Consider the following 27955-nt stretch of genomic DNA (forward strand, 5'->3'; position numbering starts at 1 on the left):
AATTGTATGAAATTAGCTACCACATGTTGCTTCTCGAAACAACCTTAGATCACCCTTGAGAAACCACATGGCGCAGCTTTTAACAGGTCTTGGCATTTTTAAAGTTTATTTGATGTGTCTTAACTGTATAAACCTTTCTCATTTGTAGTTATAGAGTTAATGTCACAGGCAGTCTGTTTCACTCAGAACGCACTTTATTATGTGAGCTACTAAAAACTATTTTTAAATTCTTTTTGGATTTTTAGTTATGATTAGTTACTGCCATAATGCGCTTTTGTGCTAGACCACGTGCATTACGTAACTTATACAACTACTAATTTTGAAACCATTTTCAGCATCACCTACGTCAGTACTGGGGCTCAGCTGAGCTGAAATAACAAGCAAGAGGAAACGTTATCATAATGCATTGTGGACACTGACGAACGTCTATTGGGGCGTAATGGTTCATCGCAGTTCCAAAAAGGATTATAGCGGTGCATCTGTAACAGCACAATACAAAGTTGCCATGCGCAAAAATCATCTTGTGTTCGCATACACTCTTCCAAAAGTGTATTCTGTGATTAATCGGTGAAGTTTCATCTGCTGCTCAAAATGTGACGCTCAAAGTTCATCAATCAGCAAGGTGAGTTTTGGGGTTTTAGACTGCGCTTAGTTGAAAGATGGACTTATTTTTAAGGCTTTGCATTTTCTGATTTAGCCTCACCTGTTTAATGGATCACATATAGGGTACTCGATTTTTTCCCTTGTGCGTCTTTAATGAAGAAATTTACGCTAATTTCTGCCTGTGTTTGCAGTATATCACACGGTGATTTTATAGCGTAATTTGGAGACTAGCCTTTTTTCTTTATTATTATTTATTATTATTATTATTTATTTATTTTTATTTATTTTTACTTTCTTTATTTCAAACCACCAGGCGTTCATAGTGCGAATTATTTTATAGCTTGCCTAAAAATGCGCTTGGGGGTGTTTTTACAATAATATAGCCTACATCTTTAGACTTTGCGTTGGAACAGTGTTAACTCTAGTTCAGTTTGAGTACATTTAGACTTGCCATGCATCAGCGCCAAGCCCTTTTGCATGACTTCACGAAATGTTATTAAATAGCCATCAAATGACGTGGGTATCACTTGCCGTGTAGATACAGATGTGCTTAATCTTTTAGGTAGCATCTGCTCTCCTTCTCCAACTGTTTTAAGATGGACTGAGTCACAATGTCGCAGCTGTACTACCGCAGAACGGACAACTCCTCTTACCGGGACCGCATACCGCTGCGGATAGTGCGCGCCGAGTCAGAACTCTCAGCACAGGAGAAGTCCTATCTCAGCGCTGTAGAGAAGGGCGATTACGCCAGCGTGAAACAATCGCTGGAAGAGTCGGAGATCTACTTCAAGATCAACATCAACTGCATTGATCCACTGGGGCGCACAGCACTGCTCATCGCCATTGAGAATGAGAACTTGGAGATCATTGATCTGCTCCTCAGCTTCAACGTGTACGTCGGCGACGCTCTGCTTCACGCCATCCGGAAAGAGGTGGTGGGAGCAGTGGAGCTCCTACTGAACCACAAGAAGCCAAGCAGGGAGAAACAGGTTTGGAAGTGATGTGTGAGAAGCTGTACTTTTACTAATAGTTTGATAGACCATAGTTCTATCTCCAACTGGCAAACCGACCGGTTATTTGACACATTATGAGATCTCCGAGATATTCCATAAAATACCGAAAACTGACAGCATACCCTGCAGCATAAATGTGGTTTGGTGGTTTAGCTTGTTTAGCTGTTCTCCCGACATGGCTAAGCTGGTTTTGCTGGTCTGCCAGCTGGTCTCCCAGCATGACAGATTGGCAAGTGCCAAAACACACTCTAAAACCATCAGACCAGACCAGTCTAACTGCTGGAAACCTGCTTGGTAACCAGCAAACCATTTGAGGTTGTTTATTTGACAGGTCATAAAACAAAACCCCCAAAGCTGCAGAGCATAACTCAGTTTAGATGTTCAGTGACTGTTCGCCATTAGCAAGAACTTTATCTGCATTTCAAACAAACAACAATCACCATTACTGGAGTCTTGTCCAGTTATGATAATGTTTAAATAAATGCTCTTAAGGACTCATATGGTCTCCCTGGACACAAAAAAAAATCAAACATCTTTTATCAACCTCACATAAACAACCTTTTATGGTAGATTATTCTTGCAGAGCCAGACATCTGACTACCATCATAAACTCTTATTCGCTTTGTAGCTTATTCTGGCCAAGAACTGCCCACTTAAAAGGAATCTTACTGACACGTTGACTGACCTACCATAGCTTGTTTTAGTTTTCCATGCCATTTAACGTACAGGTAAATCTGAAATCAATGATACCACAATAATAGACTGCCATGGAAAACAAAGAGATGAAAATAATGGTACATCAGTCTCCATGAACGTTTGTACAGAAAACACAATATTGTTAATGGATAAGCTTTGCGGATATTGTGATCAAAATTCTGTTCATCCAAAAGAAAAAACTGCGTGTTATGATCTTAAGTTTGAACACTTAGATAAATGCATTCAGATTTTAAAGGAATATTCTGGGTCAATACAAGTTAAGGTCAATTGACAGCATTTGTGGCATAATACTGATTACCACAAAAATTAATTTAGACTCCTCCCTCCTATTTAAAAAATCTGGGTTACAGTGAGGCTCTTACAATGGAAGTCAATGGGACCAATCTGTTAATGTTAAAATACTCACCGTTTCAAAAGTATAGCCACAAGACATAAACAATATGCATGTTATCACGATTTTAGTGTGATAAAATACTAACCTTTTCTGTGTAAAGTTATGCCCAATTTTACATCTTCGTTGCCATGACGACATAATGGTTAAACCCTAAAATATTAAAAACCGTGAAAAGGACTATTTAAACAATTTCAGCACAAATAATACACAAGTTTATCAAAATAATTTATGCAAGTGCTTTTATAAAATAAGCTTCACATTTCTGCTTTTACACCCTCCAAACATTGGCCCCATTCACTACCGTTGTAAGTGCCTCACTGTAACCTTGATTTTTGCTTCTTTTAGAGAAAAAAAGGACAAATTGGAATATTTTATGTGGAAATCAACATTATACCACAAATGCTGTTGACTGAGTTTAACTTGTATTAAATATATATAAAATAACCTTTAGTACGTCAAGCTGAGTAATCAGTGCTTTGACTGAACACAGGCCTTACTTGTCTGTCCACTCCTCTTAGCTTTCATTTGATTTGCTTTTTATTGAATGAGAACAGACTGTAAGATGCAGCATAGATTCAGAGAAATTATGGGATGTAAGAACCATTGACAAATCAGAGCAGAGGCAGATCTGATCATTCGTTCCTCAATCCCAGAGCTCGCTCTCTTTTTCTCTGTTCTCTTTCAGTCTCTCTTCCTGTCTGTGTCTATTAATGTCTCATTCATAACACTTTTTGATATGCAAATGACAAAATCAACATGTCTATAAACCACAAGAGGGTGAGTGAGTATACAGGAACAGGTTGTTTGTTTTTGTAAACACAGAAATTCTGACAATCTTAATGTCCTGTCAGCCCCATGTCTTGTGTGATTTTGTCAATTTGATGAGTTCTATCTGCTCGGGTCATTTCTGAAAATTAGTGAATAGCTAATAAAAAAAAAAAAAGCTTTTTTGTTTTTTTAGTTGTTAATATACTGAAAGTAAATTGTCATTTGGGATCCATTTACTGTATAATTTACACTCACTGAGCACTTTATTAGGAACACTATGGTCCTAATAAAGTGCCCGACGTGGTCTTCTGCTGTTGTAGACGATCCACCTCAAGGTTCGACGTGTTATGCTTTCTGAGATGCTATTTTGCTCTCTACAATTGTACAGAGGGGTTATCGGAGTTACCATAGCCTTTCTGTCAGCTCAAACCAGTCTGGCCATTCTCCGCTGACCTCTCTCATCAACAAGGCATGGTCACACTTTATATTAGGTGGCCTTAACTACTATGTACTATCATTAAATACATACAAGACTATGAATTTACTGTGTAACTACATTTTGCCACCTAATATAAAGTGGGTCCCAAGGCATTTCTGTCTGCAGAACTACCACTCACTGGATGTTTTTTTTTTCTTTGGCACCATTCTAAAACTCTAGAGACTGTTGTGTGTGAAAATCCCAGGAGATCAGCAGTTACAGAAATACTCAAACCTGTTCGTCTGGCACCAACAATCATGCAACTGTCTAAATCACCGAGATCACATTTTTCCCCCATTGAAGCTCCTGACCCGTATCTGCATGATTTTATGCATTGCACTGCTGCCATACAATTGGATGGTTAGATAAAAGCATTAATAAGTAGGTGTACAGGTGTTCCTAATTCATTGTATGGAAGAAAAAAAAAAGATGCAACAAAAGTGAATAATGACTGAAATTTAACATTCTGCCAAACATCTCCTTTTGTGTTCCACGGAAGAAAGTAAGTCACAGGCCTATGTGTTTGGAACAACATGATGGTGGTGAGTAAATGATGACAGTGATTATGAGTAAATTAATTTGTGGGTGAACCAATCCTTTAATATAATAATTATTTTCTTAACATTCATTAGTTTTGCTGCTAACGGTGCAGAAATTACACACTTTACCTTTTAAGATGAGCAATGAAAAAACAAATTATACTACAGCCTAATTGGAAACAAAACATAATGATCATGGTGTACCCCTCAAATGAACTGTAATCTTACTGACATTTCTGTCCCCCCTCATCTCTTCAATGTATTGTGGTTGAAAATGAACATCAAAGCATTAAGCAAAGGCAATTGATAATCAGTATGGTTGCCTGTCTGGACCTGTCTCTCCAACCAGAGCCTTCATTATCTTCCTCAAATAGACAAGTTTTTGCTCTCATCTCTGTGGGCACTGGGCTTTCGTGAAAAAGAGATATCAGATGAGATGTGCTAATCACCCCCTACCCTCTAATCACACCTACTCACTGTCTCTCTCTCTCTCTCACGATGCTACTTCATTTGATAACTTTCAGTTCATTTTCTCTCACTTAACTCCCTTCTCACTCGTTATTCTTTCTCACTTTTAATCACTTTTTTTTTTTTTTGCGTCTGTGGTTCGCTTTCTCTTTCACGCTCTTCTTATCTTGCTGTCTCTCACTCTTTACTATTCCCCCAAATGTGGTGTGATCACATACAGTAACTCTTTCTTCATGTAGTGTACAGTGTGTCTAATGGCTCTTGAATTTAAAGGAATAGATCACCAAAAAATGAAAATTCTATCATCATTTACTTATCCTCACGTTGTTCTAAAACCCATATGACTCTACATCTCCTCATGTGATTAGTAACTGATAGATTTATTTTTGCGTGAACTATCCCTTTAAAGAGATATTTCACTCAAAAATGAAAATTCTCATCATTTACTCACCCTCATGCCACCCCAAGATGTGTATGACTTTCTTCCTTCTGAGCTCTGTAGGTCCTTTCAATGCAAGTGAATAGTGGCCAGAACTTTGAAGCTCCACAAATCAAATAAAGGCAGCATAAAAGTAATCCATATGACTCCAGTGGATTAATATATGTCTTCTGAAGTGATGCAATCACTTTGGATGAGAAACAGATCAATATTTAAACCCTTTATTACTATAAATCTCCATTTTTAATTTTACTTTCAGAATGTACACTTGTGACCAAAAGTTTGGAATAATGTACAGATTTTGCTGTTTCGGAAGGAAATTGGTAGTTTAATTCACCAAAGTGGCATTCAACTGATCACAAAGTATAGTCAGGGCATTACTGATGTAAAAAACAGCACCATCACTATTTGAAAAAAGTCATTTCTGATCAAATCTAGACAGGCCCCATTTCCAAAAGCCATCACTCCAGCACCTTATCATTTACATTTACATTTATTAATTTGGCAGACGCTTTTATCCAAAGTGACTTACAAAAGAGGAAAAACATAAGCGAATCATCTTAAGGAGACAGTGGTATGAAAAGTGCCATATTTCAAAGTTTCACTAGCATCAGAATTGCATTCAAAACAGATTAAAGTGCAACAAGGAAATGTTTTTTTTTTTTTTTTTTTTTTTTTTGTGACTGATTAAGTGCTCATAGAAAAGATGTGTTTTTAGCCATTTCTTGAAGATAGAAAGTGAGTCAGCTTCACGGATGGAGTTGGGAAGGTCATTCCACCATTGTGGTATGATGAAGCCGAAAGTCCGGGAAAGTGTTTTGGTGCCACTTTGTGTTGGTACAACAAGGCAACGTTCCTTATCCGACCGCAGGCTTCTAGTGGGCGTGTAGCTCTGCAGAAATTATTTTAGGTATGCTAGAACAGACCCAATGACTGTTTTGTACGCCAGCATCAGAGCCTTGAACTTGATACATGCATCAACCGGCAGCCAGTGAAGAGAGACAAGGAGTGGTGTAACATGCGCTCTCTTTGGTTGATTAAAGACCAGACGTGCTGATGCATTCTGGATCATTTGCAGGGGTCTAACTGCACATGCAGGGAGGCCTGCAATGAGAGCGTTACAGTAGTCCAGTCTAGTTATGACAAATGACTGAACAAGAAGTTGTGTTGCATGTTCAGAGAGGAAGGGTCTTATCTTCCTGATATTGTAAAGTGTAAATCTACATGATCTTGCGGTCTTTGAGATGTGGTCTGTGAAATTTAATTTGTTATCGATGGTTACCCCTAGATTTCTGACCGTTTTGGAAGGTGTTACTGTAGTTGCACCCAGCTGCACGGTGATGTTGTGTTCAACAGCAGGGTTGGCTGGAAAGACAAGTTCGGTCTTGGCTAGGTTAAGTTGCAGGTGGTGTTCCTTCATCCAGGCCGAGATGTCTGCCAGGCAGGCAGGGATTTGAGCAGTCACTGTGGTGTCATTGGGCTTGAAAGACAAGTAGAGTTGCATGTCATCAGCGTAGCAATGGTAAGAGAATCCATGTGCCTGAATGATGGGTCCCAGTGATGTTGTGTTTATAGAGAAGAGAAGTGCCCCAAGCACTGAACCCTGAGGTACCCTAGTAAGTAGCTGATGTGGCTTGGACACCTCACCACTCCAGGCTACCTTGAAGGAACTACCTGAGAGTTAGGAATTAAACCAGTCAAGCACAGTTCCTGTGATGCCCAGCAAACAGAGGGTAGAGAATAAGATCTGATGGTTGACTGTGTCGAAGGTTGCAGAAAGGCCCAGTAGAATCAGGACGGATGATCTGGATTCAGATTTCGCCTGTCTCAGCGACTCAGTGACAGACAGCAGGGCAGTCTCGGTGGAGTGTCCACTTTTGAAGCCTGACTGATTGTCATCCAGCAGCTTGTTCTGTGAGAGATAGGCAGAGATTTGACTGAAAACTGCCCTTTTTTGCCATGAATAGGATGAGAGAGACTGGTCTGTAGTGTTCTATTTGTGTGGGGTAAAGTGCAGGTTTCTTCAGCAGCGGGGTTACTCGAGGCTGCTTCAATGTAGTGGGAAAAGTGCCTTTAAGTAGAAATGTGTTAATTATGTGTGTGAGTGCAGGTAGGATGGACAGAGAGATGGCCTGGAGAAGGTGGGAAGGAATGGGGTCAAGGGGACAGGTGGTGGGGTGGTTGGAGAGGAGGAGTTTAGAGACCTCAATGTCAGTCAGAGGAGAGAACATAGAGACAGAGGAGTTGCATACAGGAGACGGATGTTTGACAGGGTGAGGTGCTGAGAATGTATTGCTGATGCTTGTAACCTTATTAGTAAAAAATGTGGTGAAAACATCTGCTGTCAGTGATGTGTCAGGTGGTGGAGGAGGAGGGCAGAGAAGTATGTTGAATGTTCTAAACAAGCTGTGAGTGTCTGTGGTGCTGTTGATCTTGTTCTGGTAGTAGGAGCTTTTTGCAGATTTAACGTTATCTGAAAAAGTTGCAAGCAGAGACTGATACTTACCTAGATCTGCTGGATCTTTAGATTTCCGCCATACCTCTCAGCTGCCTTGAGGTCAGTCCGATGTTCCCGAAGGACGTCAGAGAGCCAGGGGCTGGGTGATGTAGTATGTGCTGGCCTTGAGGAGAGAGGACAGATGTTGCCTAGACAGTTTGTTAAAGTAGAGCTTAGTGTGTCCGTGGCAGTGTTTACAATCAAGGGTGGAAAATACATTTTGTGTGGGAAGAGAGGTAAAGACAGCAGTGGAAAGGCAAGAGGGTGAAAGAGAACGGAGGTTACGGCGAAAGGAAACCAAAGGTGGAGTCTGTTTTAATGTAGATGGGAGAGTCATGTAGAATTGAACAAAGTAGTAATCAGAGACATGTAAAGGAGTAACAAGAGTATTTGAGTTGGTACAGTTACGTGTAAAAATGAGGTCCAGCTGGTTGCCCGATCTGTGAGTTGCTGTGGTGCCTAGTCTTTCCAAGTCAAATGAGGCCAGAAGAGCATCCTTGTGTAATCATGCTAAATTGCTAATTTGGTACTAGAAAATCACTTGCCATTACACAGTTGAAAGCTATTTGCTTCATTAAATGAAGCTTAACATTGTCTTTGTGTTTGTTTATGAGTTGCCACAGTATGAAATAGTCTGGCATGTCTTAAGGTTAATATTAGGTCAAAAATGGCAAAAAAGAAACAGCTTTCTCTAGAAATTCGTCAGTCAGTCATTGTTTTGATTAATGAAGGCTATACAATGTTTGAAATTGCCAAAAAACTGAAGATTTCATACAAAGGTGTACACTATAGTTTTCAAAGATAAAGGACAACTGGCTCTAACAAGGACAGAGAGAGATGTGGAAGGCCCAGATGTACAACTAAACAAGAGGATAAGTACATCAGAGTTTCTAGTTTGAGAAATAGACGCCTCACATGTTTCACGTACAACAGTAAAGAGAAGACTCAGATGTGCAGGCCTTATGGGAAGAATTTCAAACAAAAAGCCACTTTTGAAACAGAAAAACAAAAAGAAATGGTTAGAGTGGGCAAAGAAACACAGACATTGAACAACAGATAATTGGAAAAGAGTGTTATGGACAAAGCTTTTGTGGGATCAGCTAGACTGTAAGGTGCGTGAGAAGTGCCCGACAAGCCAGCCACATCTATGGCAAGTGCTACAGGAAGCGTGGGGTGAAATGTCACCTGAGTATCTGGACAAACTGTTAGCTGGAACGCCAAGGATCTGCAAAGTTGTCATTGCTGTACATGGAGGATTTTTTGATGAGAACCCTAATTTGTGTTCAGTAGAAGGGCTCCAAGTAGGATTTTGCTTAGAGCCCTGAGAGTGAGTAAATGATGAGAGAATTTTCATTTTTGGATTAACTATACCTATAAGCCGATTTAAAACTTTCTATGAATGCATGGATATTATCTGTATTAAGGCAGGGAGCTGGGCCCAGTCAGACATTTCTTATATCACTGTGAAGTGCCTTGACGAGCGCGGTTCGATTTGGTTTTTCAATGCATATCCTACTGAAACATGAGGTGGGGGGAACGACTCGTCCCATTTTTGAAAACTGCTAACAGGCTTTAGTTTACACCCACATATACCCCTTTCCACCATGCAGCTCATGTCAGAGCTGCTTACCGGGGAAACTTGAGAAGCATTCTCAATACTGGCCAGCTTTTCCAAAGACTAAAGAAAACCAAATGATGGTCTAACTAACAACATTAATCCATAATCAGCCCACAAACCCACACAGCACATCATGGTCTCTGCTTACGACGAGGCTGGAGCCGTTGTGCAAGTCCAATGCAAATGAATGAGTAAAAAGTGAGTAAAAGCAAATATATCCATGTTTTGAATTACAATACACAAAGCAGAGTAAAAAACACTTACTCAAGCTGAACATCCCAAGAAACCTCCGGCTGCACAAAAATATAAATAAAATCCAGCAACTTTTCTCATGTCCGGCTTCCACATTGGCAAGTCCCATTCAGAGTGATCATTCCTATGCCCTATTCCCTTCGAAGACAATAACCCTCCACTGTGAGAGCTTCAGATGGCTGAAAGGTGATAACAGTTGTTCAGAACTCATTTTGTAAGTGATTCATAATGGAAATTCTGTTTGGAATGATCCTTGAGCATGGATTTTGCTACCTTCGAAGTGCCCTGTGTAGGCATGATCAGCCCCAGTTAGAACACAACCAACAAGCTAAACAGTTGTAGGGGGAGGGAAAGTTCTCTTTCTAGAAAGCATTTGAATGGACAAGATTTCTCAACCTCAATGTGACATCATGGATGTTCCTGAGTCTTTTTAGCCGAAAGAGAGTCACTGCAGATTTTAAATCATCTTTTCAAATAAATTTTGACAATGATTAGAAGTACACTAGCATACAGATGACCATAAAGGTGCTGTAAGCGATTTTTTCATTGAAAGGTATGTAAAAAAATGTCCTACTCCCTGAAAGACATTAATGAAATAAGTGTCCTGAGATATCTCACCAGACTCTGTGACAGCTCTGTAAACAGCAAACAAAAATGTGTCCATGGGTCATGGTCTCTGATGCTTTTGACCTGTCAATCATTTTGCACGTTCTCATTGTATTGTAGTTTCAGCCAATTATTGAGGCTTACTGCCATTTTTATGCCATGCTGCTCATAACAGTTGTCAGTTGAGGGCGCTATTTTGCTGCTGTTGTTTTTAACAACCATTTCTGCATAATGTTGGTCTCAATAAAGCTAATTTGGTATCTTTGGGTTTTGGAAAGAGGGACGTGGCTCAGTCTCGTGGATGTAGAATGGCTAAAATCGCTTTCAGCACATTTAAAGCCAATAGAAATGGACTAAAAGCAGCAAAACTTTTATACTGATTTCACAGGGTCTTTAAGAGTGTCAAGCTGTGTCAACAATATATGCAATATGGGGTTTAACAGTGTCACTCTAAAAGCTGTATCACCCACCATTTTCCCTTCAAGTGCTTGTTTTAGACTGGTGGGCTTGAAGTCTTTGCTAACGACGAGGCTTGAGCCATTGTGCAAGTCCAATACAAATTTGTTCCTGAGTCTCTGTAGCTGGAAGAGAGAGATTGCAGCTTTTAAATTATTATCTTCAGAAAAAAAAAAAAAAAAAAAGAAAAAAAAATTGTGTCAATGATTAGAAGTACACTAGCATATAAGATGACGTTAAAGCTAATAGATATGGATGAAAAGCAGCAAAACTTTCATTTTGATTTCACAGGGTCTTTAAGAATGTCAAGCTGTGTCAACAATGTGCACAATATGGGGTTTGACAGCGTCACTTTTAAAGCTGTATCCCCCACCATTATCCCTTCAAGTGCTTGTTTTAGACTGGTGGGCTTGAAGTCTTCAGATATGTTCCCAAGTATGGCATATGTTTAGAATACTCCATACATATTTTAATCTTTACTCTGTCTATGTTTGTTTACAAGGGCCGCTTCATCATTTTCACTGCCTCGTTCATGCTGTGAATATATTTTGTCAAAAGTAATGATGCATGAGGGCTCTAAAGTCTAATTAAAGTATATTTAAAGTCAACATTAAACTAAAATGGACTCTTCATACTTTTTTAATACATGTTATTGGGATTTTTGTGCATGATTCATCAGTGCACGTTAATACACAGAGAAATAAAAAGTTTGTCCTTATAATCTTACCTCAAAATGTAAGCAATTGTGGCATATCTGAAATGACTTTCCTTTTTGGCTGACATCACAAACCCTTCTTATTTTTCAACCTTACTCCTTCAATCTGACACCTTTCTCTTAATGAGCACCCTCTTTTCACAATCCAATTAATTCCTGATGGATAAAATCAAGTATTCTATTAGTATTCCTAATTGAATATCCTGTTTCATTCAGATATACATCACATTACAGAAGTAAAATTGGCTGAAATTGGCAGTTTCTTTTGAATAAAGAAAGACCCACCTGAGAACAAAGAAGGAAGGTACCAACACCATGAACTAGGCCACTGAACTTCAAAATAAAAGACCTGACATAAAACCAAACAAAAGAAACATGAGCACTTCAACACCAGAACTCTCATTGTTGTGAACAATTATAATATCCTTAAAGCTAAAACGCTGAAATTGGCTGTTTGTTGTTTGATCCGAAGATGTTTTTTGTAGTCCCACGTTTGCAACAATGACATCTCTTTAAGTCTTTTGTCTTATGTATATAAGTTTCACATGTGTGTTTGACTGAGCTACTTGCAGATTTGCTCAAGTTTGTTAAGGATAATGGATGATGCTTGTGCACCACCATATTTTTAATAGTGCCACAGATCCTCCATTGGACTGGGATTAGGGCTTTGACTTTGGCATTGTAGGATATATAGGTTTTGTTCTAAAGATGCTAATGATGTTAAGATAGCATTGGCCTAACCACAGTTCAGCAGAAAATTTACATTAACTTTTTATTTTATTTTAACAGATTGAAACAAATGGCTGTATTTTTGTGGATTTTGCACCATCCATTCTTGCTGATTAAAAGCAGCCCCACCGCATTGCTCTTTCACCACCATAATTTATTGTAGGCATTGTGTTTGTTGTTGTGTGTGATTTGCCACATATTGGTTTTGCTAAAAAAAGAAAAGAAAAAAGAAGCTCTATATTGTTCTCATCTGACCACAAAATATTTCCCCATTGCAACTGGGTCACTATTATTGCTTTTTCAAACATAAAACTTGGCATGGCTAGATAAGATTTCATATGGTTTTTCTCAGTTGTGCCTTCTCTCTCAAGTGTTATTCTTATTTGCTCAGAGGATTGTCAGAAAAAAGAACTTTTTCAGGTAGTGTCTGTGTTATTTGATGTAGTTTTCTTTTCATGATAATTCAACCAGCAGTGGACACTTGCATATTTTTTTGTACCAGTTTTTTAATTTAGCATTTGTTTCCCTTTATCTCTAACTTATTTGGAATATTTTTTATATTAATTTTGATAACAGTCCTTCAGATTCACAATATGAATAATGAGGCCTTAATTGTGGTGTTTTTATGCAGCAAATATGGTAGGTACTTACAATATTCAAAGGGAGGTGCGGATTTGGCAGGCCCGCAACGGGAGCAGCAATAGGGATTTCGCCTAGGGGGCAGAATGGTCTGAAACGACCCTGGGCAATTGCATCCTCATTATGGCAATTGTTTATATTCTTTGTAAATGTTGGCAACACACGCCTTGACTACTCATCCGATTTATCAATATTTCGGATTTGCATGTCTCGTTAAGAAATTTTCTTGCATAAAACAATGTCACAAGTAAGGGATAATGTACAGTCAGCCAGTCATTACTGCAAAATAAACCAGACACCTGCATTGGGGTTGTATCATCTTTAAGGGGTTAATTTTGTGAAAAAGTACAGAACTTGTTAATGGTCTTTTGCAAAGCATTGTAAATACATATAATTGTATGTTCACTTGCATTCACTCTATGTTTCATTAAACAAATTTAAGCCTGTTAGATTTTGGACAGAACTGATACCAATTCCTTTCTTTTTTTTTCACCAGGTACCTCCCATACTGCTTGACAGACAGTTTTCTGACTTCACTCCCGACATCACTCCCATCATCCTGGCGGCCCACACCAACAACTACGAGATCATCAAGATGTTGGTTCAGAAAGGTGTGTCGGTCCCTCAGCCTCACGAGGTGCGCTGTAACTGCGTGGAATGTGTCTCCAGCTCAGATGTGGACAGTTTGCGACACTCACGCTCACGGCTGAACATTTACAGGGCCCTCGCCAGCCCCTCTCTCATCGCACTATCCAGCGAGGATCCCTTCCTCACAGCCTTCCAGCTTAGCTGGGAGCTCCAGGAACTCAGCAAAGTGGAAAACGAGTTCAAAACAGAGTACGAGGAGCTCTCCCATCAGTGTAAACACTTTGCAAAGGATCTTCTGGACCAGACCAGGTCCTCACGTGAGCTGGAGTTTATCCTTAACTTCCGTGATGATGTCAACCTACTTCAGGATGAGGCTACCAATGAGCTGGCTCGCCTCAAATTGGCCATCAGATACCGCCAGAAAGAGGTAGAGCACACATGGTCTGTGATTACTATGGTGATCTACAGTGGGGTCCAAAAGTCTGAGGCCACATTGAGAATCTGGGATTTAAAATCTAATTTAAACCTGGAAATGTACAGAAAGTTCCAGGATTTTGAAAATGTTTGATGTAAAATGAATGAGAAATATTTAAGATTCTTCACTTATAGGTCACTAATTAAAGAAGCATATGTGACATTGACCATGTTAATTTCTTTGTACAAAAATCTGATTTGCTTGCTTCTATTAAAACATACAAGTTGCTCTTTGGCACATTCTCCGATAATGCTGGAATAACATGATTCTTCAGGTTCTGCACAAACTTTAACACCCCACTGTATATTCATATATTGTTTAATTTTTAAAATCTTGAATGACTGTGGTATCTTTCTCCCCTTAGATTGACTAATCGAAGAACCAACTCCTACATGTGTGTTTAAGACAGTCCTCTTAGCAGTAGTTGAAGAGACCCAGATGAAAATCAGTGGTCTAGTAAAAACCTTTGTGCATTCATTTAGAAGCACTGCAGTGTAAGCTGAGAGTAAGATTGGGGTCCTTTTTTTTTTTTTTTTTTTTTTTTTTTTTTTTTACAGTTGACAAGGCCATCTTATGCCTCAGTGCCATATATATCTCATAGAAGGCACCCTAAATAAACTACATCTTCAGCTATTCCCTGTTAACCTATAATGCTGACTTACTATAGTGTTAGAGTGAGAAATCATACACAGTACCTTTTCATAGCGGTTCATAGCTGCTAATTACTTTGTTTCTTGAAAGTAGACACATGTTCTCATTTCATGGCTCGGTTAGGAAGTGTTTTACACTACTTTAATCTAAGATAAGCATACTGTACATTAAGCTTTAGAGGTTATTTTGCAGCCATTAATATACTGTATATATATATATATATATATATATATATATATATATATATATATATATATATAGTATATATACACTCACCAGCCACTCTATTATGTACACCTGTACATCTTCTTATTCATGCGATTATGTAATCAGCCAATTGTGTTGGAAGTGTAATTTATAAAATCATTCAGATATGGGTCAGGAGCTTCAGTTAATGTTCACATCAACCATCAGAATGGGGAAAAATTGTGATCTCAGTGATTTCGACCGTGGCATGATTGTTGGTGCCAGATGGGCTGGTTTGAGTATTTCTGTAACTGCTGATGTCCTGGGATTTTCATTTTCAACAGTCTCTAGAGTGTTTAGAGAATGGTGCGAAAAACAAAAAACAACCTGTGAGCGGCAGTACTGTGGACAAAAACGCCTTATTGATGAGAGAGGTCAATGAAGAATGGCCAGACTGGTTCGAGCTGACAGAAACGCTACGGTAACTCGGATAACACCTCTGTACAATTATAGTGAGCAGAATAGCATCTCAGAATGCACAACATGTCGAACATTGAGACGAACAGGCTACAGACGCAGAAGCCCAGGTTGGGTTCCACTTCTGTCAAGTGGAACAGAAAACTGAGGCTGCACTGGACCTGCCATTTGTGTGCCTCAGCAGAAATCCAGATTTGTCAGATCAGGCGATGTTTTTCCAATCGTCTACTGTCCAGTTTTGGTGAGCCTGTGCCCACTACAGCCTCAGTTTCTTGTTCTAGGCTCACAGTAGTGGTACATGGAGGGGTCTTCTGCTGCTGTAGTCCATTCCCCTCAATGTTCGATGTGGTGTATGTTCAGAAATGCTTTTCTGCATTGAACTGTTGTAACGTGTGGTTATTTGAGTTACTGTCACCTTCCTGTCAGCTTGGACCAGTCTGGCCATTCTCCTCTGACTTCTGTCATTAACATTTTCGCCCAAAGAACTGCCACTCGCTTGATATTTTTTGTTTTTCGCACCATTATCTTTACACTCTAGAGACTGTTGCATGTGAAAATCTGAAAAGGAGATCAGCAGTTACAGAAATACTCAAACCAGCCTGTCTGCAACCAATGCTCATGCCACAGTCTAAATCAATGAGAGCACATTTTCCCCCATTCTGATGGTTGATGTGAACATTAACTGAAGCACCTAACCCATATCTGCATGATTTTATACATTACACTGCTGCCACACGATTTGCTGATTAGATAATCGCATGAATGAGTAGATGTACAGGTGTACCTAATAAAGTTGTCGGTGAGTGTGTGTATCTATCTATCTATCTATCTATCTATCTATCTATCTATCTATCTATCTATCTATCTATCTAACTATCTATCTATCTATCTATATATATATTCTCATTTGGGTACATTGATGAATGAAGTCAGTCTGAAAACAACAGAGGATAAACAGAGTGTATAAAATGCACAAAGATGAATTTTAAAGAAATAAGAAGCAAACAATTACAAGAAATTATAGTGCACTGCTTTCAATTTGAGTAAATAGAAAGTACAACAATTGAACGTGGATAACCTGAAGATGTGTTGCTGTAATTGTGTTGCCCCCTTGTGGTCAAATAAAGATATTACTGGCAGAGAAATCACCCCGACACTAATCTTATTATTGCAAATATAACGTCCCCAAAGAAACCATGTATGCGATTGTCCATTTATATCCCTCATAGCCAGAGATATCAGATCATATGCACCCTTGCTGTAGCATGCCTTTGTATTAGCTCACCAGTCCTGTTATTTGATCATTACATTCTAAGATTAGAGAAGATGATGCTTTTTGTTTACAATGGATGGATTCAAATGACAGACTATGGTTGAAAGTCTTAGCTTAGATCTAAGAAAAATACACCTGGCCATTCATAATGTTTTCCTTTTTGTGCTTTTGGCCTCTTTCCACACTTACTTTTAAACAGATTGACATGAATTGAGCTCCAGTGTATCCAGTCTGCTTGAATATCCTTTTGGGCGCAATTAAACTTTCCATGCTCTCAGTCGAACATGGGCTTTCATCGGACAGCTGTTCAAATTTTGTACTACACGTGATGGCATGCTTCTCTTACATCTGCAGCATCTGTCAAGGGCTTATACATCATAGCTAAACCTTTTTGGACAGGCAATAAACTGTCTGAGGTGAAAGGAATGGAAAATAGTGACACAGGGTGAGGTAGCACTAGAGATTAACCTTTGTGGAGAAAAAGCATCCTATATTATTTAGTATACATTATCGCACAGTTTATCACAAAGAGAGGCCAGTTTTGTGTATTTTATGTGAAGCTTTGGAATATATCTAGTTCAGGGGTTTTCACAAAGGGGTTCTAGGGGGTCTGCAAAAAAATTCTGAGAAAATTGGTGTGAAAATTTTTTATTTTACCGAATTTGATAATAGTACAGTTTTATTCTGATTTCTGAAGACTACAAAGAAATTTCATTTGATTTGAAAATTGAAAAAGTTCTTCAAGTTATACATGTAACTGCTACTCTAATTGTGGGGAAAATAGATATACTGTCAAATAAATGCATAAAAAGTAAATATTTTCCATATTTTAATCATTTCTTTTGACTTCAGTACAATGACAATATAAAAGGCAACTATTTAATTTTCCCAACATGTTGTCTTTCTAATTTGAAACCCTTTGATCTTGTTAATTTTTTTTATTTTTTTTTATTTAGTTCTTAGTAATGATCAACAACAATGTTTTTTTTAATGGCCAATGCTGGCCATTATCTAGAGAGCATTGTGGCCACTGTCCATTATAATGGCAATATGGACACTTAACAGACACTTAAAAACCACAGGTCTAGTTCATCACATCATAATTTTGAACAATATATCTATTGTTTTATAATTTGAAATCTAACAAAAAAAATTTTTGTAAAATGTTTTGCTTGAAAGATGTGTTTTTACTAAATTTCTTTATATTAGTTTGTATATTTTGATAAAATATAAAGACAGTCATACATTAAAGGAAAATTCTGGGATCAAAACAAGTTAAGGTCAGTTGACAGCATTTGTGAAAATGTTAATTACCACAAAAAATTATTTCAACTCGTCCCTGCTTTTCTTTAAAAAAAGAAGCAAAAATCAAAGTTATGGTGAAACACTTAAAATGGAAGTGAATGGGGGCAATTTTTGGAGGGTTTAAAGGTAGAAATGTGAAGCTTATAATTTTATAAAAGCACTAACATAAATTATTTGAGCTGTAAAGTTGCTTAAGTTGTCATTTTTACAGTCATTTTAGGGTTTGTTGACATTACATCGTCATGGCAACGAAGTTGTAAAACAATGTAACTTTACACAGAAAAAGTTAATAAGTGCTTTTGTCACACTAAAATCATGTTAACACACATATTGTTTGTGTCTTGTGGCTACACTTTTAAAACAATGAGTATTTTAATGTTTACAGATTGGCCCCATTCACTTCCATTGTAAGTGCCTCACTGGATCCAGACTGAACCCAAGTGTTTGCTTATTGTGGCTTCTTTGTTTTTATTGGCAGCCTTATTTGTCTGATTGCTCACACAACAGCCCAGAGTCCTTTTAGCTAGGCTGAAGAACAGATTGCATTGTACTAATTGGCCCAGATGGAGATTTAACTCATCACAGACTTGACCTCATCGCGCCCAGAACGCCTTGCTCTGCTATAATGAGGTTGTATTCGTTTGTAATTTGGTTGGGCACCTTACCATTTCCGCTTGACATTTCAGATGCTTCGTTAATGACTCAGAAGGTCTCAGGAGACAGGATGAAGGGGATGAACAAACAAACATCAAGAACAAGAGCAAAAATATATCTGCAAACAAATCAGTGACAAAATGTACGTTTGATTAAGCATGATCCAAAAAATTATAGGAGCATGATTTTTATGCCTATTATTGCAAACATTAGGAGCAGATTTAACATATTTACAACTTTGACCAATAGGTGGCACTGTCACTAAACAAAGGACTCTTAGGGCGTGGTTCTAGACCACAAACTAATTTTCATTTTCATGGGTCAAACAGTTGGCAAGATACAGGCTCAGTTCCGACTGATTCCGTTGTCGATTCCGTTGATGTGTTTCACAAGAACGGTTGTTATATTCACAGTTGTGAATCAGAAATATTTTAATAACTTTGGTCTAGCATAGTCTCAAGATGATCTGACACAAATTTGAGGAAGATGTGACTAAAGAACTAGGACAAGTTCAAAAATGTTAATTTTCAGAATGACAGTATGGCCGACCTTGAAAAGATGGTTATCATTAAGCACTTTTACACCATCAGGCCGAATAGTTCTGAGCATGGTGAGTGCACGGTGAGTAACGGCATAACACTTGAGCACATTTGGTACAGTATGATTACAAACCATTCCCGGCCCAGATTTCTCAGCACAGCTAGCTAACCATACTCAGGACAGAGAGAACCGTTCTGGTGGAACGCCTGTAGTGAATTGGCGACTCACAATTGGTCACTTGCCTAGTCACTCCATTCAAAAACTGCGCCAATGAACAGATCAGTACAGAATGGCATGGTTCCACAGCAAAAACGGTTCAGTCTAATGTTACAAGAAATCTAAAGAGAACATAGTCATGACTTTATGTCAAGGATTTCCAAAGTTATGAGGAGATTTTTATGTTTTTTTTTACCACTAGGTGGCTCCCACAGGGTGTAGATGTGGCTTCGATGCTTGGCCATTAAACAGGCTCTTTCATGGCTACTACTATGGCCGATATGGTTATAAAATTACATTATAACCCTTTGCGCTTATTATAACTGATGATGCTGACCTTGACTGTCATGCGGTATAAAGCAACATGTTGGTTTTTGCTTAGGAGGCCCAGCAGTAGTTTGATGGGGAATAAATTCTCAGTTGAACTATCTCATCAATAAGGCGTTTCTGTCCGCAGAACTGCCGCTCACTGGATGTTTTTTATTTTCGGTACCATTCTGAGTAAACTCTAGAGACATTTGTGTGTTAAAAAATCCCAGGAGATCAGCAGTAACACAAATACTCAAACCAGTCCGTCTGTAATGCCACGGTCAAAATCACTGAGATAACATTTTTTCCCCATTCTAATGGTTGATGTGAACATTAACTGAAGCTCCTGACCTGTATCTGCATGATTTTAATAAGTAGGTGTGTTCCTAATAAAGTGCTCAGTGAGTGTATAGTTGGCTTGTACTATAACTGACAGTTTATGGCCCTTGGACACCCAAAAAGTGCCCAAAACCTTCTTAAACCAGCCTGACCAGCATGACTGGTCAGTTGGCATATTTTAGAAGGGTTTTGGGCAGTTTTCTGTTTGCCAGTCTCAGATGCCAGCTTGCCAAAAACAGCTGAACACCAGTTTGGCCAGGAGGGAGACCATCTTAATCCAGCTAAAACCATCTTAAACTAACTAAAACCACCAAACCATCTTAGGCTGGTTTAAGCATGATTTTTTTCTTTATTTATTTAAGCAGGAGGTTGAGTAGTACTTCAAGCAAGAGGGTCTTTTACTTCTCTGCTTATGCATTATTCTGTATGGGATATTGCCATAATGTCATTGTTTGTGTACTATGGCAAGGTAAACAACATGACTTATTTGGCAAAATACTTCCAGGCTACCTGTTCAAACTTGTGAACTTATCGTTTCCATGCATTCTTCTATTCTTTTCTCTCTCAGTTCGTAGCACAGCCAAATTGCCAGCAGCTGTTGGCCTCACGCTGGTATGATGAATTTCCTGGCTGGAGGAGACGCCATTGGGCTGGCAAGTTCATCACCTGCATCTTCATTGGCCTGCTGTTCCCCCTACTTTCCCTCTGTTATCTGGTGGCACCCAGGAGCCGCTATGGCCTCTTCATTCGCAAACCCTTCATTAAGTTCATCTGTCACACTGCTTCTTACCTGACCTTCCTCTTTCTCCTGCTGCTGGCCTCCCAGCACATAGTCTCCAACAATCCTGATCGACAAGGTCCTAAACCCACCACTGTGGAATGGATGATCCTGCCCTGGGTTCTAGGTAACACTTTGCCTATAGAATTGGTTCAACAATATAAAGTCCCAAGTTAAGGCGAAGTCATTAAATCAAAGTTAGACATGGCATGGAAGAATTGTAACTCTCTAAGGAGTAGCTAGAAGGAATAGACGTAATTGGCATTCGTAATTGTTTTGATTCTCAACCCATAAATTAGCATTTTATTTTCTTAATAAAAAGGAATTATAATAACTGTGTGAATTGCTCAAACACTTCTTATTGAAATGGTTTCATTATAGCCTGACCCTGCAACCTTTCCCTGGTTCATCTTGGACCAGAGAACTATGAATGTCTTTGAACAAGAACCAACAAAATCTCTTGGCTGCCCTCATAGGTTTCATATGGACAGAGATCAAGCAGATGTGGGATGGTGGATTTCAGGATTACATCCATGACTGGTGGAATCTTATGGACTTTGTGATGAATTCCTTGTATCTTGCAACCATTTCACTAAAGATTGTGGCATATGTCAAGGTACCTTATATCACTGTAATCACTGTTTGGTGTCTTGATACTTGGTAGGGATGTCCCCAAAGCCGAATACTTTATTTGGAAATGTGTGAATAATGACTTCAAAACGAAAAACTAATTTTACAGAATAATAGAAAAATATTAGTTAGAGTGATTATCCAACAAGTACAAGGATAATGCAATATTTTAAATAAATTTATATAAAATTACAACGCAATGGCGAGTCTGTAAAACCAATATGACTAAAGAAAACATAGTTTTATGAATTATACAGTGCCTATTTGCTAAATGGAAACTATAAATGAAATAGTTACAATTAAAACAGGCTTTTTGTTCAGTTGTGGCGCACATCCGGTTTAAGCCCCACCCACATCCAGTTATATCCAAATACAGATACATATATCTGTACAGATAATGGCTTTGCTGCACAGCCTTAAACCTTGGGAATAGATTCTGTGTGGATTAAACATTGGGGTTTGTTAGAGTGAAAATTTATGACAAGAGAATGAATCGAGAGTTATTTCACAAACTGTTTTTTCCCCTTTCCTAACAGTACAGTGGATGCAAACCCAGAGATACTTGGGAAATGTGGCACCCCACACTGGTGGCTGAGGCAGTGTTTGCCATTGCCAACATCTTTAGCTCACTGCGCCTCATCTCGCTCTTCACGGCCAACTCGCACCTTGGTCCTTTGCAGATATCATTGGGTCGAATGCTCTTGGACATCCTTAAGTTCTTGTTCATCTACTGTCTGGTGCTGCTGGCCTTCGCCAATGGACTCAATCAACTCTACTTCTACTACGAAACCAGTAGTAAGGGCATGAACTGCAAAGGCATCCGATGTGAACGTCAGAACAACGCTTTCTCAACGTAAGTCTGGGGCAAAAGGCACTTTTACCTAAGACTTCACTTATTTTATTTTTCAGTTATATCAATCGCTGTATCACCAACTCTTTATTATATTAGCAAAATTATCTTTCTACAAAATATTGAGTACATTTTGCACCAACTGATATGCAAGCTACAGATGTGCCTAACTTGGTATTGCTTATCCTAGTTCTCCTTTTCCATTGTTTTTAGGCTATTTGAGACCTTGCAGTCTTTATTCTGGTCCATTTTTGGGTTGATCAGTTTGTATGTGACCAATGTTCAAGCTGACCACAAGTTCACCGAATTTGTGGGTGCTACCATGTTTGGTACCTATAATGTCATCTCCTTGGTGGTCCTTCTCAATATGCTTATTGCCATGATGAACAATTCATATCAGCATATTGCAGTAAGTTCTGAATGAAATTTTTATTATTTTGATGCTATGCATGAACAATTAATACAATTTGGATAGTTTAAATCTAGTTATGGTTCTAAAGAATGTACATTTCTAACACTTTTCTTCTACTAACATGTACTGCAATTAAATTGGAATGTGCTTATTATCAGCACTACTTAGTTTAAACTAGACTCATCATCAGTCATTGTTCTGGGTGTGATTTGCATTTACTGTAATAGTATTGGAACAGATGCAGTTGTTATAGTGTTCTTCCACATCCTTGAGGTCTAAATTTAGCGCTTTTAAAGTACTTTTACCATCCTAGGGGCATTTCAGACCATGCTAGATGCAGTGTTATGAATATAACAGAACACAGGTTAGACCAGCCTGATCTTACATAAAAATCGGCAAGTGTGTGCCGATTTTTCTTTAGCCGAAATCAGTATACGTTGACCGAATTTGAAAACACAGCCTCCAGAGGCTAAAGCGGTAAGTGTTTCAGAGCATATAAACAAGTGTGACATCCATTTATATCCAGGAGAGGTTGCCAGAAGCCAGTGAAAAGGGTGTAAAACAGTGAATAGAAATGCTTATTTTATTTAATCTACCCCCCAACCAAACCCAAAACCCAAATCTAACCCTAACAATTAGTTGAGACAAAATGCAATGTGAGGGACAAAAATGCAACCTCCTTATCATGCTCGTGATTGTTTATAAAAACATGCTTACTTCCTCGTTTGATTGGGGATTGAACTGTGGTCTCCCATGCAACTGATGCAACACGCTACCAGTCGAGCCATGAAGTAAAGTAATTGTTGTTGAGCCATTCCAAATATGTCCGATGGGAGATAGGGCATGCCAGTGAGTTGGCATACTGTTGCCGATCCTAGGATTACGGCACTTTCGGAAACAGCATGCCAACTTCCCGTCTGATCATGTTGGGTTAAACACCTGGGTAAAATGTATCCTGACTGCCAGAGTGCCTGACATCAGAGCAAATTTGGCTAAAGCTGTGCTGGCTAATGCTAATTGTAGATTTTCTAAGATTGTTATTCAATGCTAAATGTAGATTTTCTAAGATTGTTATTCACTCCCGTGAGACTCCTGCTAGACGTTCGTCTAGCATATGTTTACACAGAAGAGCAATTGAAATCAGTGTGAATGACCCCCTACCCATACTAATTGCTGTTTCTTGTAAGTAACTTTGGGAACAAAGAATCTGCAAAGAACTTTACTGTAAATGTAATTTTTCAGTAATGACCTGCCTCTCACATCAAGTCTTATTTGGCTTTACTAAAGGACCATGCTGATACTGAGTGGAAATTTGCCAGAACTAAATTATGGATGAGTTATTTTGATGAAGGAGGAACCTTACCACCTCCCTTCAACATTATCCCCAGTCCCAAAACCATGTGTTACCTAATTACATGGATTAAGGTGCATATTTTCAAGAGGAGGTCAAAAAGGACTGAGACATTTGGGACATTAGGGGTGAGACTCCTTTATATAATTTCCTTTAATCCATTACATATGAGTAAATATGTGTCATAATATGTCTAAAGTTGTCCATATTAACGTGCATTAAGTAATAAGCAACTCTAGTAAAACAGATACTTTAATATTGTAGGGGATAGAAATAGGATTACTCAATAAGAATTGTACATTTTTGCCCTTTCAGAGAAGGGCAGCTGAAAACGTGAGACTCAACCACCAATACCAGGTATCTATACCACCAAACAAACTTTTTAACTGTGTCTCAACAGGTAATTTGTTTTTGAATTGTTTTTAACTCTTTCAATGCTATTTTCCAAATTGCAGGAGGTCTTGAGAAACTTAGTAAAACGATATGTGGCAGCCATGATTCGAGATGCCAAGACTGAGGAGGGACTCACAGAGGAGAACTTCAAGGTAAGTTTGGAAAATTACTTTTTTCACAGTAACAAGGATGTTTTTCAGTTAATTTTTACAATGATTTGACATTGAGACAAAAGTGACAGTGATATTGTAGTTTATACTGACACCTACTGGTGTGGATATAGCATCACATAAAAGAAAAAGTCTTTGATTTCTGATGCCATTGTACAAATACCTATTCGCATGTGTCAAAAGTTGTTGGAAATCTCTCAAAGAGTAGAATAGAACCAGCCTATTTGTTTTACTCACAGACAAAAATATAGCGAGTAATTGCAAAGTACATGTGTTTGATATACATGTTACATGTAAACAAATGTTGCTTATAAGCCACATTTTCGCTTATAACTTCACAAAACTTAAACAGAGCATAAAATATTACATACCATTACTTAGAGATGGCAATTCCTGTTCAAATGAGCTCACACACAACATAATCTGATGCATAGATCATTAGATAATACACACAAAGCACAATGTGCACACAGCACATAATGTGCTATCTGGCTAAAAACATGTAAGCTTTCCTGGATGAGATGACTTCATCGAAAATGATGTAGTACATTGTCCAGCATCATGGAATGCTTAACCAATCCCATTAGAATTCGGATCGGCGCAACCAGAGGTGGAAGTCATCCAAATATGGGCAGAGAAGATTGTTTACTCTAACTACATATGGCCACCAGACACAGAATGGAACTGAATGAGATCTCGTCACTCATGCCTGCATGCTTTGGAGAGATAGCATACCATTAGTCGTTGTATTTGCATGTGTAATTAGTTATTATGTACAACTTGGAGACATTTTTGGACACTAGGATAAAGTATTTTTGTAATGCTATAACTTTTGATTGCTTTGTCGTATCGACACAAAATTTTTACAGGTGACATGATTGGGAACAAAACAAAATATGTTTTTCAGTGCTACCTTATTTACACCCTGAGATATTTAATGTCAAATCAGAAAAATAAGAAAAAAATTAATTTTTGGGTCAAGTTTTTTGTGTGTGATTTTTAAGCCATTTCTTAGGCTGAGAGTCTCATAATTTATCATAATCTATATAAATAAAAAATGTGAAAAGTTGTCTTTAAAATGATACCATTCAATTTTTTTGCCTTTAATTTTGGGTATGCCACTGAAACAGGAAATATTTAAAAACACCTTTTATCTGCATGCACAGCACTTTGATCAAAACACGCAATTACCCACTCTTAACTTCAACAGGAGCTGAAGCAGGACATATCCAGCTTCCGCTATGAGGTCATAGGAATGATGAAAGGCAACCAGAAAAGTACTCGTGTGAATAAGTCGAGCACAATGGCTTCTGATGTATCCCATGCAGACTTTTCACTTCAGTATTCCTCAAGTCTTCAACAGAACAACAAATTAAGTTTGTATGATGTCACCACAGTTTTGCAGCAGCAAAAATCTGAAGAGACAAGGGACTCTCTCTGTGTAGTCAACGGCTCAGTGTTGGCTTTGGCTGACCAAATATCTAAAGACAAAGCCAGAAAGGACTTTCCTAAAGATTTTACCGACTTTGGATTATTCCCGAGGACCCACAAGCAAACTGGTCTTGGTCTCAACCCAAATAAGATCTACTCTCTTAAAGAGGAGGCAAGGGAATCAGATACTGACATATTAGCCTGGGTGATAGAGGAAACAGTTGAAGAGAAACCACTGGCAGACAGAGGTTGAGACGGAAGAGAATAAATCAAAGTGTCTGATGGAGCAAGAGGAAATTATGTTGGATCATGTTAAAAAGCACACTGAATCTCCACAAGAACACTAGGTATAAACCCTTATGTAACCAAGGATAATCTGAATCACAAATTTACAGGACTTACAGTGTCAGAGATGGAGCAGTATGCTTTTTGGTGAGACAAAGATGGACCAAGTCTCTTAAAATTGTTTTCCTGAGAAAGGGTACTGTATTTATCTGAACTCCAGAATCTCCTTCTTAGGACTACAGATGCCAAGAACATGCATAAATCTCCCCAGAAAAAAAATGGTGGAAGCTTGAGAAAGGAAAGAATTTAGCACTTTATTTTACTGTTTCTGTGTTACAAATTTTACATGTTACTATTATTAATTACTATAGTAATACCAACAACAATATGTAAGTACAAGCAGCTCTACAAAATAGTTACACAGTAAAAAAGTTTCATTAGTATTACTCAGTAATATAAATACACAGTAACATGAACACTGTAAAATAAAGTGTGACCGGAAAGAACAATTGGATTAAATTTCTATCTAATGGAGTTTAAACATGTTCAGACTCAAGCACTTATTTGGACATGATAAACATAGAAAGTGGGCATGTCAACTATGATGTCAGTGCTCAAGGAAATTGCTGAATATTTATGAAATTGAATATTCTGTCAAAATTGTTTTGCTGTGTAGAACTGAATATGACAAATACACAGCCAATCTATGCAATCTACACTACCTGTCAAAAGTTTTGAAACACTTGACTGAAATGTTTCCCATGATTTTAAAAATCTTTTGATCTGAAGGTGTATGCTTAAATGTTTGAAATTAGTTTTGTAGACAAAAATATAATTGTGCCACCATATTAATTTATTTCATTATAAATCTAAAATGTAATAAAAAAATTTTTTTTTTAAAAACGTTTTTGAAATTGATGACTTGGACCAAATAATAAAGAAAAGCAGCCAATAAGTGCCCAATATAGATGGGAACTCCTTCAGTACTGTTTAAAAAGCATCCCAGGGTGATACCTCAAGAAGTTGGTTGAGAAAATGTCAAGAGTACATTTCTGCAAATTCTAGGCAAAGGGTGACTACTCTGAAGATGCTAAAATATAACACAGTTTTGATTTATTTTGGATTTTGTTTAGTCACAACATAATTCCAATAGTTCCATTTATGTTATTCCATAGTTTTGATGACTTTACTATTATTCTAAAATGTGAAGAAAGAAAAATTATAATAAAGAATGAGTACGTGTTTCAAAACTTTTGACCGGTAGTGTGTATATAGCATTCATTCATAGTACACATTTTATTCAGATACATCTCCAGATACATCCATACATCTACACATCTATTAAACCAAATTTTCAAAGCACCATCCTCAATATTGTGAGTTTCATCTGATTTTAGTATTCTACATGACATCTACATGACTATAATATTTCAACAGTGGTTATTTGAAAAATAAACAAACCCTCCTAGTAACATGTTTCAAGATCAGATTCTTTTTCTTCTTTTTTCTTTTTCTTTTTTGTGCTTCGCTTACAGTTGCCCATATTTACTTTCATTGTATGTAGAAAAAAGATGCAATGAAAGTGAATGGTGACTGAGGCTCAAATTCTACTTAACATCTTCTTTTGTGTTCCATGGAGGAAAGTTATAACAACAAGAGGGTGAGTAAATGACAGAATTTCATTTTTTTTCTTCTTTTTTTTAACTATCCC

At 38.0% G+C, this 27955-nt stretch overlaps 1 protein-coding gene across 1 annotated transcript; it reads left to right on the forward strand.

Annotated features, from left to right (window-relative positions):
- The first annotated feature begins 423 nt into the window (after nt 1-423).
- On the forward strand, nt 424-27701 carry LOC127422056 (short transient receptor potential channel 4-like). The gene is made up of 11 exons (XM_051665404.1): nt 424-622; nt 1166-1592; nt 13428-13946; nt 20513-20849; nt 21199-21338; nt 21889-22205; nt 22416-22611; nt 23902-24093; nt 24281-24322; nt 24421-24510; nt 25739-27701. The coding sequence occupies exons 2-11, from the start codon at nt 1215-1217 to the stop codon at nt 26210-26212; spliced, it is 2685 nt and encodes an 894-aa protein (XP_051521364.1). The 5' UTR covers nt 424-622; nt 1166-1214; the 3' UTR covers nt 26213-27701.
- Nucleotides 27702-27955: the final 254 nt, after the last annotated feature.

This window comes from Myxocyprinus asiaticus, chromosome 31 (assembly GCF_019703515.2).
Source record: "Myxocyprinus asiaticus isolate MX2 ecotype Aquarium Trade chromosome 31, UBuf_Myxa_2, whole genome shotgun sequence".
Classification (NCBI taxonomy): Eukaryota; Metazoa; Chordata; class Actinopteri; order Cypriniformes; family Catostomidae; genus Myxocyprinus; species Myxocyprinus asiaticus.

Coding starts and splice junctions, on each gene's coding strand:
- LOC127422056 (XM_051665404.1), top strand. CDS start 1,215: ATGTCGCAGCTGTACTACCGCAGAACGGACAACTCCTCTTACCGGGAC. Junction 24,094..24,280: donor AGACATTTGGGACATTAGGG/GTGAGACTCCTT, acceptor TTGCCCTTTCAG/AGAAGGGCAGCTGAAAACGT. Junction 24,323..24,420: donor GACTCAACCACCAATACCAG/GTATCTATACCA, acceptor TCCAAATTGCAG/GAGGTCTTGAGAAACTTAGT.